We start from the raw sequence: 16,928 nt of genomic DNA on the forward strand, positions 1-16,928 counted from the left end.
AGGCTGGACCTAACGGTCTAGGTTTCAGGACTCAGTCATCCTACTTGCTTAGGCAGCCAATCCAGCTGGCTGGGAGAAGAAAGGGTGACCCGGGGGCAAGCGGGCTGGCGGGCGCTGGGAGGGCCTGGACCCCCAGGGCCGAAGGAGCCCTGGTTGACAGTCTCTGTAAAGAACGCCGCGGGGGCAAGGGGGTAGCTCAGAGGAGGGCTGGTATGACTTTAAACCTTTGCCGGCTGCTTAGTCACAGCCCCCTTGGGTGTGTCCTTCTCTCGCTCCCTCCCTCTTAGGTCATTCTTTCAACCCTCGAATAAAAACTGCAGCCAATTTGCGAGGCGGCCTCATTGCCCAGCCAGACCCCAGCCTCTGACAGGTTCCGGCCGCCCTCCTTGCCCTGTCCTGCGCCGGCCCCCGCCCTTCGCCCCGGGACCCTCCAGCTCTGCTCACTCGCTCTCCCCTTTGCCCGGATACCATGGACAAGCTTTGGTGGCGCGCAGCCTGGGGACTCTGCCTCGTGCAGCTAAGCCTAGCGCAGCACATCGGTGAGTGCCCGTTGAGTGGGACTGCGGGAAGGGGTGCCAGGAGTGCCCGGGACGCACAGCAGCCCCACTGGCAGAGTTGGCCCTGGGAACCTGAGTCAAGTGGGCGGCGAGCGACTTGGGTTTGGTTAAGATAAACTGGGCTGAAATTTGCGCTAAACTATTGGTTGGCGAATTTGTTGGTGGGAAGCATAGTTTTGTTGGAGGGAAAAGGGAAAGAAAGAAGAAAGTTGGCCGGGCAGGCTGCCGGCGCGCAGTTTTGGGTGAGGTCTCTAGAGCGCGGAGCACATGGCAGAAAGTAACTGTAGTCTTGGACGCGCAGCCGGTGTCTGGACTAACAGGCTTCTGTGCCCAAGGGCGCTGGAAGCCCAGACCTGGCTGGGGCAGAGCAGGGACTGGGGTAGCGGCAGGGGCAGGGGCTGGGGCAGGGGCAGGGGCAGGGATGGGGCTGGGGCAAGGGCTGGGGCAGGGGTAGGGGTAGGGGCAGGGCTAGGGGCTGGGGTAGGGGCTGAGGCAGGGGCTGAGGCAGGGTCTGGGGCAGGGGCTGGGGCAGGGGCTGGGGCAGGGCAGGGGCTGGAGTAGGCCGGGGCAGAGATTGAGGCAAAGGCAGGACAAGGGCTGGGTGGGGCAGGGGCTGAGGCAGGGGCAGGGACTGGGTTAGAGGCAAGTTGGGGGCAGAGACTGAGGCAAAGACAGTTTAGGGGCTGGGTCAGAAGCAGGGGCTGTTGGCAAGGTGGTCCCAGTCACGCCTGTGAGAGCTGCTGGCAATGAGCTTTCCAGAAAAGGGTCCTGGGTCTCTATCACTCATGACTGTGCCTGGGCTCCAAAGCTCTTACAGTCAGCTCCAGTCAGTGCATGTCTAGTGCTTGTGGGAACTTGAACTAGCTTCGCAAAGAGGTTCTGGATAGTGGTGCCAGCCTGGGGCAGGGAGTGTGAGTAGGAGAGACATAGACTGAAAGCCTGGAGCTATTCAATCCTTGCAGCCTCCTGTTACTGGCAGACAGTTTGGGGAAATCCAAACAGAAATATGGCTCGCATTCCCAGGCCAGGGATATGAGCCTCAGTGGGCCAGAGGGGAGCCTGGACCTCAGGATGACATCTGTGACCCTGGAGCTGGGGCTGCCAATGTCCCGTCCAAACAGGGGCTGTGCCTTTCAGGGGTGTGGAGGGGAGGTGCTGCGCATGTGAGGTAGCCCAGCCCAGCTGAACTCGAAGCAAGCGTTCCCTTTCTTTGTCTGTGTATGTACAGATAATTATATGGCTGATTTGCTTATCGCTAGCAAAATTAATTTTTCTTTTAAGAAGTGCCAGCTGGGTCATTGAGACAGCTCAGCCTATGGCTAATTCTACTCAGCAAGCATTTATTAAACCCAGTTCTAGGAGTACCAAGAAGGTAAAAGACATAGTCTCGCCTGGGTACTTTAGACTGAAGATAGGTGGGGAGTCAGGATTCAGTTTCCTGAAACAGAAATATGTAATGGTAGCAGAGGTAACAGCAGGCCTCACAATGACCCGATGAGAAGTTTTTAATGCTTGGAGGAAACCGAGGCTCAGAAAGGTTAAGTGACTCGTGGGCATTCACACAGCCACAAGTAGTGGTCTGGATTTGAACTCAGGTCCATTGAGTTCCAAAGGCTGTGCTTAGCTGGAATATGTTAGGTTGTGTGAGAAGGACAACTTGGAAAGGATTTGGGGGAAGGAGAGGTTGTATTGGACTAGAAGCCTTACAGCAGGTTTCAGAAGGGAACTAGAGCACCACTCAGCCCTTGAGAGGGAGGAATGTTCAAGATGGGAAAGAAGAGGGGAGACTGCGGGGAGGGTCCTGGGCCTGGCTGCAAAGACGACCACCCTGGTGGTCTCCCCATGGCCTCCAGGGAAGCTTGTTTACAGGTTAACTACCAGTGAAGTCTTGGGCTTTGTCTCTGAAGATTCTGACTCTTTCACCCTGTCTCTATGATATTTCTAAAGGGCCTACTTCCAAATATTTGGAACCAGCCTGACCCTAGAGGTTCTCCCAGGGATCAGCAGGCTCCTCCTGTCCTGGGTTTCCGTGGTCTCTTTGGGCAGCGTCATTTGGAAGCACAATGACGTGCTAGTAGCAATAACTGCCTCTGCCCTGACTGTCACGTGCTTGTGAAGTTGTTTGGAAGGAACTGAGACTTGGCAAGGAGACATGCTTTAAGCCAGGGCTTGGGGCTAGGCAGGTAGAGGGGAAAAGAGAAAGAGGAGGGAGGAAGGAAAGGTGCTGTTGTTGCCCCATCATGGGGAATAGTGAGCTATAGAAGACAATGAGGAAATGTTGGAAAGGGCAAGGCTGGCTTTAAGGGGGAATAAAGGGTCCAATCTCCTTATTGGAAAGTAAAATGTGGAGAAGTGGCCAACTGTTGTTAAGCAACATTGGACGCAGAAACTCTGACAGTTGGAGAGCAGGTGTCTTGAACCAGGTGTCCTATTCGGGGGGAGGAAAGTTGCCCTGGGAAGAGGGCAGGGGTTGAGCTGTCCTGGAGTTAGACATAGGCCCTCCCTGCGCATGTCTCCTTCCCTCTGTGAGCATGAGGCCATTGCTGGAAATTGCGCCCCTTGGTGTTGAGAAAGAGGGGTGCAGCTGAGAGTCCTGGGCAGTGAGGCTAGTATGAATCTTTTGCTCCCATTGACCCTTAAAGACTCCTTGTCTTGCTGGACATTAGAACTTTGAATGTATTTTCCCAGGTGAAGAAGCAAGGAGGCACATTTCCATCACTGCTGAGGTTAGCGTTAAGTAATTCGGTTTTTCCCCAGACACACATTGGGCATCTATTTCCTGCCAAGGCACTGTGCCGTGTAGGTGTGTTTGAGGCTGGCAGCCAGTAGGGAATGGTTCTATTTTCTTGCAAGTCAACCTACATAGGAAGGGATGCTGGACAGCATGAAATTATTAGCTTATGATCGATCCTCTTCTAGTCATTCAAGAAATATTTCCTGACTCATTATCAAACTCAGAGAGGAGTCCAAAGATCAGTTAGAAAACCCTCTTCTTTTTACTGAGGAGGAAAGAGGTACTGAAAGAGAGGGAGAAGCACTTCCTCTCTCTCAGAGAGGAGACCCACATCTCCTGATTTGAGGGCAGGGCTCTTTCTATACGCTGAGTCTCTGAAATAGCCCTCTCAGTCAGAAGGATGGTAATGAGCCCCTACCCTCAACTTCTGCAGTAGGTAGGGAGGGTGTGGTCTACCAGTGTAACAAGGTCTGTTTCACATCTTAAGTATTACCCTAAGCCCTCATAACACACAAGCATTTTACTCCACAATATAGCCAGTTTGGATTTAATGTTGTTAGCTGACTCATGGTGACTCAATGTTCAATGGAATCGGATTGTTGTGATCCACAGGGCTTTCATTGGCTGATTTCTCAGAAGTAGATCCTCAGGCGGAAACCCTAGTGGTGTAGTGGTTAAGTGCTACAGCTGCTAACCAAAGTGCCGGCAGTTCAAATCCTCCAGGCGCTCCTTGGAAACTCTATGGCGCAGTTCTACCTTGTCTTATAGGGTCACTATGAGTCAGAATCGACTCGACGGTACTGGGTTTGGTTTTGGTTTTGGTTTAGATCATCGGGCCTCTTTTCCTAGTCCATCTTAGCCTGGAAGCCCCTCTGAAACCTGTCCAGCATCATAGCGACACGCAAGCCTCCGCTGACAGGCAGGTGGTGGCTTGGAATGAGGTGCATTGGCCAGGACTCAAAATCTGGTCTCCCTCGTGGAAGGTGCGAATTCTACCACTGAGTCGCCACTGTCCTCAGTATAAGAATAAGGATATATATTTCCTACCATTAAGCACTGAGCTTGCCATTAAGCTTGAGGAAGATTTCTCTGTGTTGTTCTGGGGCTTTCAGTGCCTCCTGGGACATTACTGAGTTCCTTGAAATTAGGAATACCCCCATTCTAGAAGCTCAACTCTTTACCACTGCACCATCATGTTTATGTGCCACAGCAGGGTCCTCTGTTCCTGGGAGATGGTAAATACCACTTACTCAGCACCTGGTATATGCCAGACATTAGGCCAAAGGGTTAGCATAAGTTATATAAGCCTCACAACAGCCATATGCCTTTAATATTCTTTTTTCTTTTTTATATAATTTATTCGTGGTTGTTGTCGTTGAGAATATACACAGCAGCACATGTATCAATTCAGCAATTTCTGCAGGTACAACTCAGTGAAGCTGATTATATTCATCAAGTTGTGCAACCATTCCTCACCCTCAATTTCTGAATTTCTTCCTCTCCTATTAACATAAACTCACTGCCCCCTAAGGTTCCTGTCTAATCTTTCAAGTTGCTGTTGTCAGTTTGATCCCGTATAGATGGGTCTTAAAAAAGCACAATGCTCAAGGCAGACATTCTCTAGTAAAAAAAAAAAAAAATTCTCTAGTAGTTGAGCTAAATTATTATTTGGTTTTAAGAAGACTTCAGGGGATATTTTTGATTTAATGTTTAAAGATGCTCTCAGGGCAATAGTTTCAGGGGTTCATGCAGCCCCCATGGCTCTAGGAAGTCTGGATTCTATAAGAATTTGAAATTCTGTTCTGTATTTCCCCCCTTTTGATGAGGATTCTTTCATAGAACCTTTGATCAAAATGTTCAGAAATGGTAGCCAGGCACCATCCAGTTCTAGTCTTATAGCAAAGGGGGCAGACCTTTAGTGCTCTTTTAATTCCATTTTTGTAGATAAAGAAATGAAATGTTAGAGCAGTGGCATAATTTGCCCAAGGGCACATAGCTAGTAAGTGGTGGAGCTGGGGTCCCCACCTATGTCTGTCAGACTCCAATGTCTACAGCCCTTCAATTCATTACTCTGCCTATTTAGAAACTGCTGGTCATTCTCCCACCTCTCCCTGTCCCCTGCATCCAGCAAAGGTGAAGCCAGATGTGAGTGGCTTCTTTCTCCCCCAGGCAGGCTGTGGATTCTTAGCTGTCCCGCTCTGCCCTGAGCTATCTCTCCCAGGCGTGGTCGCAGCTGTCCGAGATGCCAACCTAGTTATTTGTGACTAAAATAAGTCAATTCCCTTATCAGACTCCCGCTGCCCTTGCAGACATGCTCTCATTTGCAAGTTTGGAGAAAAGGGAGAGGCTGTTCCTTGTCTAACAGACAAGTCAGGGCAGTGCCCTCTGCCTGAAAATTAGGAAATGGGTCCTGCCGAGTCTCTCACACTGACCCTGCAGGCATTTCAGGTGCATCCACGCCGAAAACCCCCCTCATCAAGTGCTTATGGGAGTCACGTAGTATTTAGCAGAGTGTTTGTGCCCCCAGTGAGGTCTCGACAAAAGTCAAAGATCTTGAAATGAAACTTAATGTGGAACTCTAGGGGAAACGTGGCCACTCAAGTGAGGTTTCATATCAGCCTGTGGTGTCCGAAGGCACCAGGCTGGGTTCCCCTGACAGAGAGGAGCTGGTGGGAGTTAAGCTGGGCCTCCCCAGCAGTTCATCTGGGCTGGGGCCAGGCAGAGATACTGAGATACCGGCTACAGTTGTGTTTCCCCAGCCCCTCCGTTGGAGCCAACTCCACGCAGAGCCGGAAGGGGAAGTGACACTTGTGAAAGAATGAGCCGAAGCAGGTGGCTGATGGTGCCTGGCAAAGGGTAGTTTTCAAAGGGGATCTTTTCTGCCTCAGCGAGAAATTCTGGGGATTTGCACAGTGAAAAGCCAATGACTCAATTTCCTTTGTGCCCTTGCTTGAATGTGAAGGACGCAAGTGTTCTTTAGAATTACTAGGGCAAGCTAGTGCTTTCTACCTTATATTTGAACCTCATGGTCTACTCACTTGACAGTATGAATTTTTTCTTAAAATGTGCTCACACACCTCACCCGAAATCTGGCTAACGGGGGTTTGGGAAGCCAGCCAGATTTGCCAGTGTAATGGAAGGGGTGTCTTGAAGCCTGGCTTAGCATGGATATACTGATTGTGCATTCTGGATTTTCTGGGAAAGCCAGCAAATACTGTACCAATGGGCACACAGCATATATGTTGACTAAATGTGTATGTATTTTCTACAAATCAATCGCATGACTTCGTGTGATTAGAAGTCAAAAGCTTAGTGTCAGACTAAATTGATGTTTGGCTCAGAAAACATGTACTGTAGGGGGAAATATCCTATATTCCTTGGCTTTCTAATTCTTGATCATTCCCATACATGAAGTATCAGGAAAAGCTGTATATATGATCGTTGCCTGTTAGATGTGGACATAGACAAGTTGTGAGTTTGTGAGTAAATATGCATCTAAATGCGTGTATCTATACATAACATAAATATTGCCGTCAATCACCAAGCATTTATAACTTCTGTGGGCCCCACACTCTGTTGGGTACTACAGGGGGATTAAAAGTATGAGATGTGGGCCTTATATTCAAGCAACTTGTGGCTCTACAAGCATAGCACAGTGCATTTGAGAGACAGCCTGGCCAACTTAGACCGTAAGGCAATACAATACCATTGCAGAGCCGAGGAGAAGCAAGAAGAACTGGAACAATCAATGAGGGCATCAAAGAGGAGGTGGAAGTGCAGATGAGCTAGGATTGGAATCCAGGAAGAAGAGGAATGAGAAAGGGATGTGTATATTTCTGTTAGCCCTGCTATTCATTTACCCTCTCTCTGACAAGTTAACCAACTAGACAATTTATTCATACTGCCTACTCAGGGCACCAGTAGATAGGCACTAGAAAGTCAATTATCAGGAGGACACAGTCCTTGCCCCCGAATATAAGGTTTCTCAACCTTGGCATGATGGACATTTGGACTGGATAATTCTTTGTTGGCAGGAAGTGGGGAAAGTCTGTCTTGTGTGTTGTGAGATATTTAGCAGCATCCCTGGTCTCCACCCACTGGATGCCAGTAGCAGTCCCCTCTCCAGTTGTGACAATCAAAGAGGACTTCAGACATTGCCAAGTGTCCTCTGTGGGACAAAATCAGCCCCAATTAAGAATTCCAGGTCTAGTAGATTTTTGCCCTCCCCATAACTTCATCCCTGGCACTGTGGCATTAGTTCCTGTAAGTCCCAGCTAACCAGCCTTAGTGCTTCACAGTAAAATCATGCAGGTAGGTCTTTCCCTCTTTTGTTGCAAGCTGGTGGTGCCAAGGAGTGCTAAGGACTTTCACATCCCTCAAAGGAAACAACTACAACAACATCTCTTATCTATCTTATGCAACACCGTGGCAGCCCCCGGACGTCAGAGATCGTATCTTACTCATTTCTGTGGTTCCAGATTCTAGCGTTGGCCCATAGTCATTACTAGTAGCTGTTTGTTGAACTAACATAAATATCCTGAATATAGAGATAACTATATTTACATATATGGAAGCATGCTGGACAGTGTAGCTAAGATGCAAACACCTTGACGCATTCAGAAAAACAGTGGTGATAGTTGTTTTGGTTGGAGCAGGGCTGAGGAGAGTGCTTGGTTGACCAGCTGCCCACCACAGGGCTGATGTTTGGTCTGCCCAAACAGAGAGTTCACCAGTCAGTTTGTGGCTTTGGCGGCTGCTTGCTGTGGCCGGGGATGTTTGTCTAAGGACAGGGTTACTAGACACTTGGGCTGAGAAGGGAGTGGGAGCCAGGTGGGATGCTGATACCAACCCTCAAATTTAAGCCTCGAAATAAAATCTTCCCCAGCAGCATTCTGCTTGGAGGTCTAGTTATTTTGAAGATGTGATCTGAGGTTGGAATCCTGAGGTGAGAGGCCCATACCCCGCCTCTCCCACACCTGCCTCTGGAAGGGCTGCCCCCGGTAGAGAAGCAGAGGCTCTTCCCAGAATACTCTTGCCTTCCCCATGGGTCTATTTGGGTCATTAGCAAGTTACCATCAACCAGGTGCTTCTGTAGCTCCTAAAGGGGCAAGTCTCCAGGGCAGCCGGACAACTGACCAGGAGTATTGGCAGCTGCAAACTGTGTCACTTCTCCACAGAGTTCACTTGCCAAGTCTGAAATTGCCCACAACTGGGGCAGATACCACCTTCCCCTGCGTCTTCTCTCCTGTGGGACCCGAAGACAGGGAGTCAGACAAAGAATGAGGGGATGGGTGTTGTGGAGGTGACCAAATCTCACAGAGCCAGAGCTCCCTGATTTTGGGGTGCACTGGCTGTCTGGGTGTGTCCTCCTCAGGCAAATGTCCCTCCTTAGTGCAAGTATAGGCAGATAGGTCATGGCATTTCTGCTCAGATCCCAGGTGGGTGGAGAGGGGCTGAGTCACCCAAGGAGGTGATTTGCAAAATTCAGGCTCCAAAAACCTTCCTAGAATCTTCAGTTTTTAAGAGTAAAGGTTAATTGCAAAACTCAAGGGGAAAGAGAGATTATTTACACAGGGCTGTAATTTCAAGCATTTTCTGTGGTGTCATTACAAACCTCCTTTGGAGGGGCCTGAAAGTTGGTTTTTCTTCCCCACAAGGATTTTTGAGAGTTAGAGCTCATGTGCCTATTTTTCTTGCGTTTTTGGCAGCTAGTTACATGTTTTTGAGATACCATTACCACTGTTAGTAATAATCGCAAATACTTACATAGTGCTATGGGCCAGCACTGTTCTAATTGTTCTGCATTAAGTCATTTCATCCATACATTAACCTTAGGAAGGAACTGCTATGAATTTTCCCTCTTTTACATATGAGGAAACTGAGCCACAGAGAATTAAAGTAACCTGCCAAGGCCACACATCTTGTAAGTGATGGATCTGGGATTCGAACCCAGAAAGTCTGCCTCGAGAGTCCATAGTCTTCATCACTACATTCCAGTGCTTATTTTGGTACATTAAGGTGTCAAAATACCCGGAAACCCTAATGATTATGCTTCTTAGTGCTCTGGTTGTTTTCATAAATGCCGTCTGGTTGTGGGTAGAGTCATAACACCCACAGAGCTGCTTCTGTCTCCCCTTTTTAAATATTACATCATAGGAGGGGTATGGAATTGTAAAAATGAAGGAGAAAGAAGTTGTAACTGAAACTTCTTCCCAGTCATACCCTAAGCAGCTCATTCATTCCAACCCTGAATGGAAGCTCTGCTCTTTTCTGTGTGATAGGAAGTTGGGGAAGGATAGGACTGAAAGGGATGGTGAATTGAGTTGATTGTTTATCATCACTTCATCGTTTGTGAAGTGAAAGGTGAAGAGTTCTGACTGGTATTTTGTCATTATCTTGGATTCTGGCTTGTGATTAGACGAACCTGAGAAATGAGCCAATCAACTAGCAGCACAATATTTGCCTTCAGCTAACAGTCCCTGGGTGGTGCCAATAGTTAATGTGCTTGGCTGGTAACACAAAGATTGGAGGTTGGAGTTCACCCAGAGTCACCTCAGAAGAAAAGCTTGGAGAGTTACTTCTAAATAATCAGCTATTGAAAACTCAGTGGAACACAGTTCTACTCGGACACACATGGGGTTGTCATGAGCTAGAATTGACTCAATGACAATTAGTTCTGGTTCTGGGAAGCGTCCTTGATTCCAGGGCCTTGCCTGTACCAGCTAGAATGGGTGAGAGAGGAAGCCACTGACAGTCAGTCTACCCTCATCCCAGGCACAAGGAATTTAGTAAAACCAGTGCAGCCATTCTTCCAGCCTGAGCCCAAACCAGATGACCAGGCTTCTGGCCCAGCAGGTGACTGTCACATCACGAAAGTTTCCTCTAGGTGCCCCTGGCTGAGAAACAAGCCACCCACAGAAGGGAAGAGGTTAAGCCCCCTGGAGACATCTCACTCAGTCTGTACTGGAAAGATCCAGGCATGTGGCCTTGAGGTGGGGTCATCACAAATTCCCCATCTGATTCCACCTCAGTGCACCCCTTTGCACTTAGCTCAGGTCTGCAGTGCCTCATAGAAGGACTCACACACCAGTCATGGAAGTAGGCAGCATCTTCTACTTTTTTTTCTCCGGCAGAACCAGCCAAGATGTTAGAGTGATGATTGTAAAGCCTCCTTACAAATGCTTACTATTATGCAAATTAGGATTCCAGGGAGAAACTAACAGTTCCATGTACCCAGTTCCTGATCTACTGCCTTTGGCCTAGAAGGTTGTTTCTGCTCAGGTTCTTGACCCCGGTATTCAAACACTCCAAAAATATTAATGAGTATCTACAATATGCCAGTGACAGTGTTGCCATTACCGAGCATGTCCAGGTCAAAAAATAGAGTCCAGCAATGCTGAGCACTGTCTTACAGCCTGAAGGAGCACAGCCGATGTCACTGAGTCAGCACTGCAGCCCCCCAGTGACTTACAGGGCTCTTGCTTCCCTGCCAGAGGCCGACATGGGTTCAGGTAGCCCACAAAAGTCCTGGTCGTATGGACACAGACTGGCATTTGAAGAAGGAAGTCGAGCTGCCATAGAAATCTTCTGCTCCAAATTTTGTCTTTGGCATCGATTCTCTGAGGGGCGTTGGCTGTTTTTATAATACCAGCCTTAGTGGTCAGGTCTAGACTTCTCTAAATGACTTTTACTTCTCCTATTGTTTATTAGTTTTTTCTCCTGATAATTCATTAAAAAAAAAAAAAAGAGAGAGAGAGAACTTGCAGGAATATCTCCATTTACAAAGAGAAAGTTCAAGGAATGTGTTACAGTTATTTGTTCTCTTTCTCTGGTGAGCATATAAGCTCCTTAGGGAAAAGTACATGCCTTGTGAACATTTTCGTATCCAGGTCTCAGCTCTCAGTTCCCCAGTTTTAGTAGGTGCTCAATAAAAAATTGAATGGCTGACTAAATGAATGGAATAGCCAGATCTAGCTAGCAATGCCATTTTCACTACCTACCTTTTGTGGTTTTTATAAGCTCTGGCTAATTCTTTTTCATCCTTTTTTTCCTTCTGGTGTATAAAAACCTGATCTTTTTCTAGTGCCTCTCTGTAAAACCAAAGCTAACTGTCATCGAGTCAACTTGACTCATGGCAACTCCATTTGCTTTAGAGTAGAGCTGTGCTCCATAGGGTTTTCAATAGCTGATTTTTCAAGAAGTAGATTGCCATGCCCTTCTTTGGAGGCACCTCTGGCTGAACTCAAACCTTCAACCTTTCACTTAGCAGTCAGGCACTTACCTATTGGCACCACCCAGGGACAGTCCTTCTCTGTATCGATCCTCAAACCTCCCTGAAACTTTCCCTTCACTCTCTTCAGTTCAAGTGTATCTTTCCTGAGATTCCCATATGTCAGGCAAGGTTTGTAGGTTTGGAGCTCCTAGAGCTCTCTTAATTTTTTTTTAGAAACCCTGGGTTCTTATTTTCCTATACCTCTGTCTGCCTCTATTCAGCACTTATTTCCAAACCTGGCCTTATGTATAAAGAACCCAAGCCTCAAAATGATGTTCTCAACAGAAATAATGTTGACTTCTTGGCCAGTACATTAAAAAAAAAAAAAAAAGTTTGTTTCTTTCAGTTAACAGTTAAAAAATGTTCTAGACCAAAGATGACATCCACATAGCCAGAAATTCAGTGTGGTGTAATGGGAGTGAGGAGGTTTGGCTTTGTAGGAAGGAAGCGTGGAAGGTGTAAAGGGTTATTAAACAAGACAGACTCTGTTTGATCCCCCTCTCTGGCACTTACAAGCAGTGTGCACTTGGGAAGTTGTACATATTAAGTGTCTAGAACAATCGTTAGCACATAGTCCCTACAGCTAAATGTCTAGCACATAGAAGGTACCCAAGAACAGAAAGTATTATAATTTAGCTCCTTGCTACCATTGGCTCACTATGTGATGCTGAACAAACCATTTCACCCCATCAGCCTCCATTATTCCATCTGTGAAATGAGAGGATTGGATTCTAGTTAATCTATAATGTTCTTCCTAGGCCTCATATTCTGTAAATCTACCACTCTGTGGGCCCACTAACTCTTAAGCCTCATAAACGTAATGGAAAAAATAACATTACTATAATGCAGTGCCAGATAAATGCCTGGTTTTTATTAAATGTCAGAAGTGAATTATTAATTCATGCCAATAACAAACATATGGACCCAGTTATACTATAAACTCCAATAGGCAAGAGTGACTCCTAGCAACAAGAAGCTCTGTCCATAGTACTCCACTGAATCCTCTCAATCACCTAGGAGGTGCTTAGGTGCAGAAGCTCAGGTCAGGGAAGTTAGAAATGTGTCTCAGTCATGCAGCTAACACTGCAGGAGTCCGGTCCTGGGATTATCTGCAGGGTCTGAATGAAATACCCTTTACTTTAAACAGCACTTTAAAAAACATTGCTTTAAGCAAACATAAAAGTCAACACCTGAAGAAGATAAAAGATGGTATCTTTCATTTTCCAAGCTCCATGAGCACCTTGGATTTCTCAGCTTTCCTCAAGGGAACCCTGAAACACATTAGTGCAGAATGAAGCACAGCATTCAGCCAAAGCAGTACCTAGAGGGTGAGCTTTAGTATCTTACGGAAGACTAGGCTAGCCATGGGAATAAAAAAGAAACAAAGAGGAACACGCAAACGTACAAAATAATAATAACAATCCAGCCAAGACACCGAGCAAGGTGTACCTTTGAGATGGCGAGTTGCTGCTTCTACTGAGAACCTTCAGACTCCCACTAGTATATTTTTCGTAAAATCAGAGATGCTTTTGCTCGCTTGAGAAAAAACAGGAAGTTATTAAGACTGCAGTACTGAGTAGTTTGCCAAGGTGGGTCAGAGGCTAAATCCCCTGTCTGGGTTCTGACCTTCTATCAAGCACTGCAAATTCTTGGTCAGATCACAGCCCATCCTGGGCATGCCCATTTCATACTCACCTGGAAGCCACTGGCCAGAATTTGAAATAAAATACCAAATGAGTTCAATTCTCATGTCATATGCAGTGCTCTCAGTGATTGCTGAATATGGTTCAATGTTCTATATCTCCAACCAATTGCATAGACCCAGCATTCTAGAAGTAAGAACCCTAATGTAGCCAGCAAAGGTTTAGTGTTTCTCCCTTTTAGTCACAGGATAACTATAGGCAAGGCCCTTCTCTTATTGGCTGCCTCTGTTTCCCCAGCTGTAAAATGGTGACAAACTCAACAATTCAGTTTATTAAATATATATTGTGTGGTTGGTACTGTGGAAAGAAGTGAAGGAAGTAGAAGATCTAGTCCTTATCTTCAGAGAGCTTACAGTTTGGTGGGAGAAAATTAAATGGGTGAAAGAATTATACAAGACAGCATATAATTGACTGCCAGAAAATCAAGAAAGCAGACATCTCCATGAGCTGCAATTGAATGGGAAAGCTTCCTGGAGGAAGTGGAATTTGAGATGAGCTGGGTGTGGAAAAGAAGATGGACAGAGAGAGGGAAGATGAGAGCAATCCATGGAAGGTAAAGCATGAGCCAAAAGTTTAAAGAGGGGGAAATAAATATGGCTTAATTGGAGTCAGAAGAGGGGTCAGCCCTCTTGGACAAAAGAGTTCATGTTGAAGAATAGTGAAGGATGAGGTTGGACAAATCTCAACAGACCAACTAACAGTGACACCATCTATAAGATCCAGTTCTTCTCTGTGGATTCTGAAGTTCTCATGACTCACTCTGTTCAGAAGCAGGCCAGCTCCAATATTCACTAAGATAGAACATCGGCAACTTTGCCTAGGTCGGAGGGTGGCAATTTAAGTGAATCCCAATCAATCCCTAAAGCTGCAATAGCAAGTAGATTTCAGTTCTTGTAACATTTCCCATTCATTAGAAGAGGCTGCCTGGAGTGCTGTGCTGAGAAGGATTTGGAAGCTAAGCCCTAGCTCAGAGAGTGCTGTGATCCATTGGTGATGTCTGCCATGGGCACACTATGGAGCATTTGCCTCCTGTGTATCACATGGGTGTCACAATAGTAGAGCAGTAGGCTCAATTTTTTAAGTTTCTGATGGCTATGTGTAGAGTGTTTTAGGAGTTTAGCCACTCTTGAATTCAGCCTGCTAGCCACACCATAAACTCTACCTCCTCCCAGAACAGCATAAAGGCAATCTCTTAGCTAGAGGACGAGTTTAGTCATTTGAGCCTTCTTCCGTTTTGAGCCTTCTCTTATGATTCATTCCCACTCTGTTTTCCCATCACCCCAAGTGAAGTTAGATGCTGGGAGCCGGGAATCTTCTCTGTTTGAGTAAGGGCCAGACTTCCTGGCAAAGAGCCCCTTCTGCACATCAGCTTCTCCATCTGCAAACTGTGAAGACAAAAATGATGCCTCACTCATGAGGGTGATAGGAAGAATAACTAGCTAATGTGAGCAAAGCCTTTGAAGATGAAAGGGTTGTGCACACATTAATTACCACTTTTATTAGCCCTGGAGCATCTACATTCTCAGCTGCCACTTGGGGCTCTTCTGTGCCTCCCAAATGCAAATAGTGGCTGCATTCCACGGACTGGCCCCACTAGGTCCTGCTCCTGGAGTCCAAGTCAAGACAGCTGAATTCTGAACTCAGCTGGCCAGCTCATTCTGGGTCGCTCAAGTTTCCCACCACTCATCCCCAAGGGAAAAAGCAGACCTGGGCAGGTGAGATAAGGTAGAACCAAGGTATAAACAAAAGGCTCCATCAAGAGTCTACTAGAAATAGCCCTCGGGCGGGATTAGGCCACTCTGCTCTAATTCCCACCCTGTCAAAGCCTAATTGTATGACCTTGGGCTATTGGCTTTATCTGTCTAATGCTTCAATATGCTGTGTGAACTACCTGGGGACAATAATCCCTCTGCCTCCCCTAGATCTCTCCACCTTTGCCTGCTGGTGTGAAAGTGTTTTGTGCTGGTAGGCAGGAGCACATAATGTCAAACTACAAGGTTCTATTATTACCTGAGGTAGCATTCCCCCTTATCTTTGTCTCCTGTTGCTGGTTGACACCAAAATCATTGAAATTTTATTCTTTGGAATGCTCACCATTCCCCTTGGAGCTGTCATCCTCTCCTGGGTGAGCTTATCTAGAAGGAGGACCCAGCATTTGCTCAGGCTTCTTGGTTGTGCCATTCCCTAAGGTACGCAGATGCATAAGGCTAGGGTGCACTAGCAAGTTGGGTCTCAATGCCTTTGTTGGTGTAATTTAATAATGGGAGGTTTTCAGATGCTTTGCTTGGGCTAGTGGGTCTGCTTAGAAGGTACAGACCGAGCTGGTATCACCAAGGAATGGACCCAAAGAGGAAGATGAGGAGAAAGAGAGAAAGAACCCTAAGTGAAACGTTATCATGGGCTTGGTATGTCAGAGTGGGAAAGGGTGTTAGAAATTATCTAGTCCAATTATCTTATCGGACAGATAAGGGAAGGAAGCCTCAAAGATTGGAAGTGACTTGCCCAAGGTCATGCAACTCCTTAGTACAAAACCCTGGTCTCCTGACTTCTGGTTCAGTACTGTTTCCATTGTGCCAGGTGCTCTGTTAGGCTCTGGGGATACAACATAAACAAGAGAGGTACCACCTGTTCCTGCTTTCATGGAGCTTACAGTCTATCAGGGAAGACAGATAGTAAACAACTAATTATGCCCTTATTTAATTACAGTATGATAAGTGCTATGAGGAGAAGGAAAGGGTATTATGAGAGCATATAACAGGGAGACCTCATCTAACTTGGAGTATCAGGGAAGGCCCCCAGAGATGTGCAGGATAAATAGCAGCAATGCAGGATCCCCACAGTTCCCTGGGGAGTGTACTTGTTGGACTTCTCTCTCAGGAACAAGGGATAACCCAGTGGAAGGGCTCCAAGCTCCCCATAGCAACCCCAGCTGGAGCAACCTCTCCTTTAACTGCCTCCAACTGAGTAAGAGAGCAAGAAAAGTAAGTTCTAGTTCTACCCCTGAAATTTTGAAAGCAACTGGTTTATCTTGTCTGCCTTGCAATAAACAGTGGTGGGAAGAGAACATGGAAACCCCCAAGGTGACCTGTGCTTTTAAAAGCACATGTTTGGGGGAGAGAAGAACCTAAACTCTGGGGAAACAAAAAGTGGTCTATGGCATAGAAATTATTTTATTTTAAGCAATGAGGAAAAATTCATAATCTGCTTAGGACTCTTGAGCATTAAGCCTTAGCTTATGGTCAAATCTCATTCATTTTGCTGGAAGTTTCTTGGTTTTCTTTTGAGCACTATAGTGGCTGGAGCCCGGGTCCAGGTTTGGAATAGTGTCTAGGGTGGGGTGGGGTGTGGAAGATGACTTACAGCACTAATGCAGGTGAATCTCTTGGGTCCAGGCAGGAGGAACAAGCAAGGGCTCTGGGATATATACACCCAGCCATTTAACTACAATGAACTCATTCTTCTATCTCCTTTGTTGCTGGGTGACTTTTTGGAGATGACAAGTGGACTCTTTCAGGCAAATGAGTTAGATATGGTGAGAAAAAAAACAAAAGCATCACTTAAGATGCTTTCAGATCCAAGCACAGGTAGTAAGCAAACTGTTTAAAAATTGGTAGTGCATAGGTACCAGCCAATCCAAAAAACAACTGTGTCTTACAAATTAG

At 46.6% G+C, this 16,928-nt stretch overlaps 1 protein-coding gene across 13 annotated transcripts in view; it reads left to right on the plus strand.

The window, feature by feature from the left end:
* Positions 1 to 292: 292 nt before the first annotated feature.
* The window catches only part of CD44 (CD44 molecule (Indian blood group)), a 97,776-nt gene continuing 81,140 nt past the window's right edge, over positions 293 to 16,928 (plus strand). For 3 of the 13 annotated variants that reach the window (XM_049889399.1, XM_049889401.1, XM_049889400.1), the window contains exon 1: positions 296 to 539. In XM_049889399.1, the coding sequence (XP_049745356.1) occupies positions 470 to 539 (70 nt within the window). In that variant the 5' untranslated portion in view covers positions 296 to 469. Of the gene's footprint in view, positions 540 to 16,928 lie in introns of all 13 variants that reach the window. The other 10 variants (XM_049889397.1, XM_049889398.1, XM_049889403.1 and 7 more) reach the window with 7 other exon arrangements.

This window comes from Elephas maximus, chromosome 7 (assembly GCF_024166365.1).
Source record: "Elephas maximus indicus isolate mEleMax1 chromosome 7, mEleMax1 primary haplotype, whole genome shotgun sequence".
NCBI lineage: Eukaryota > Metazoa > Chordata > Mammalia > Proboscidea > Elephantidae > Elephas > Elephas maximus.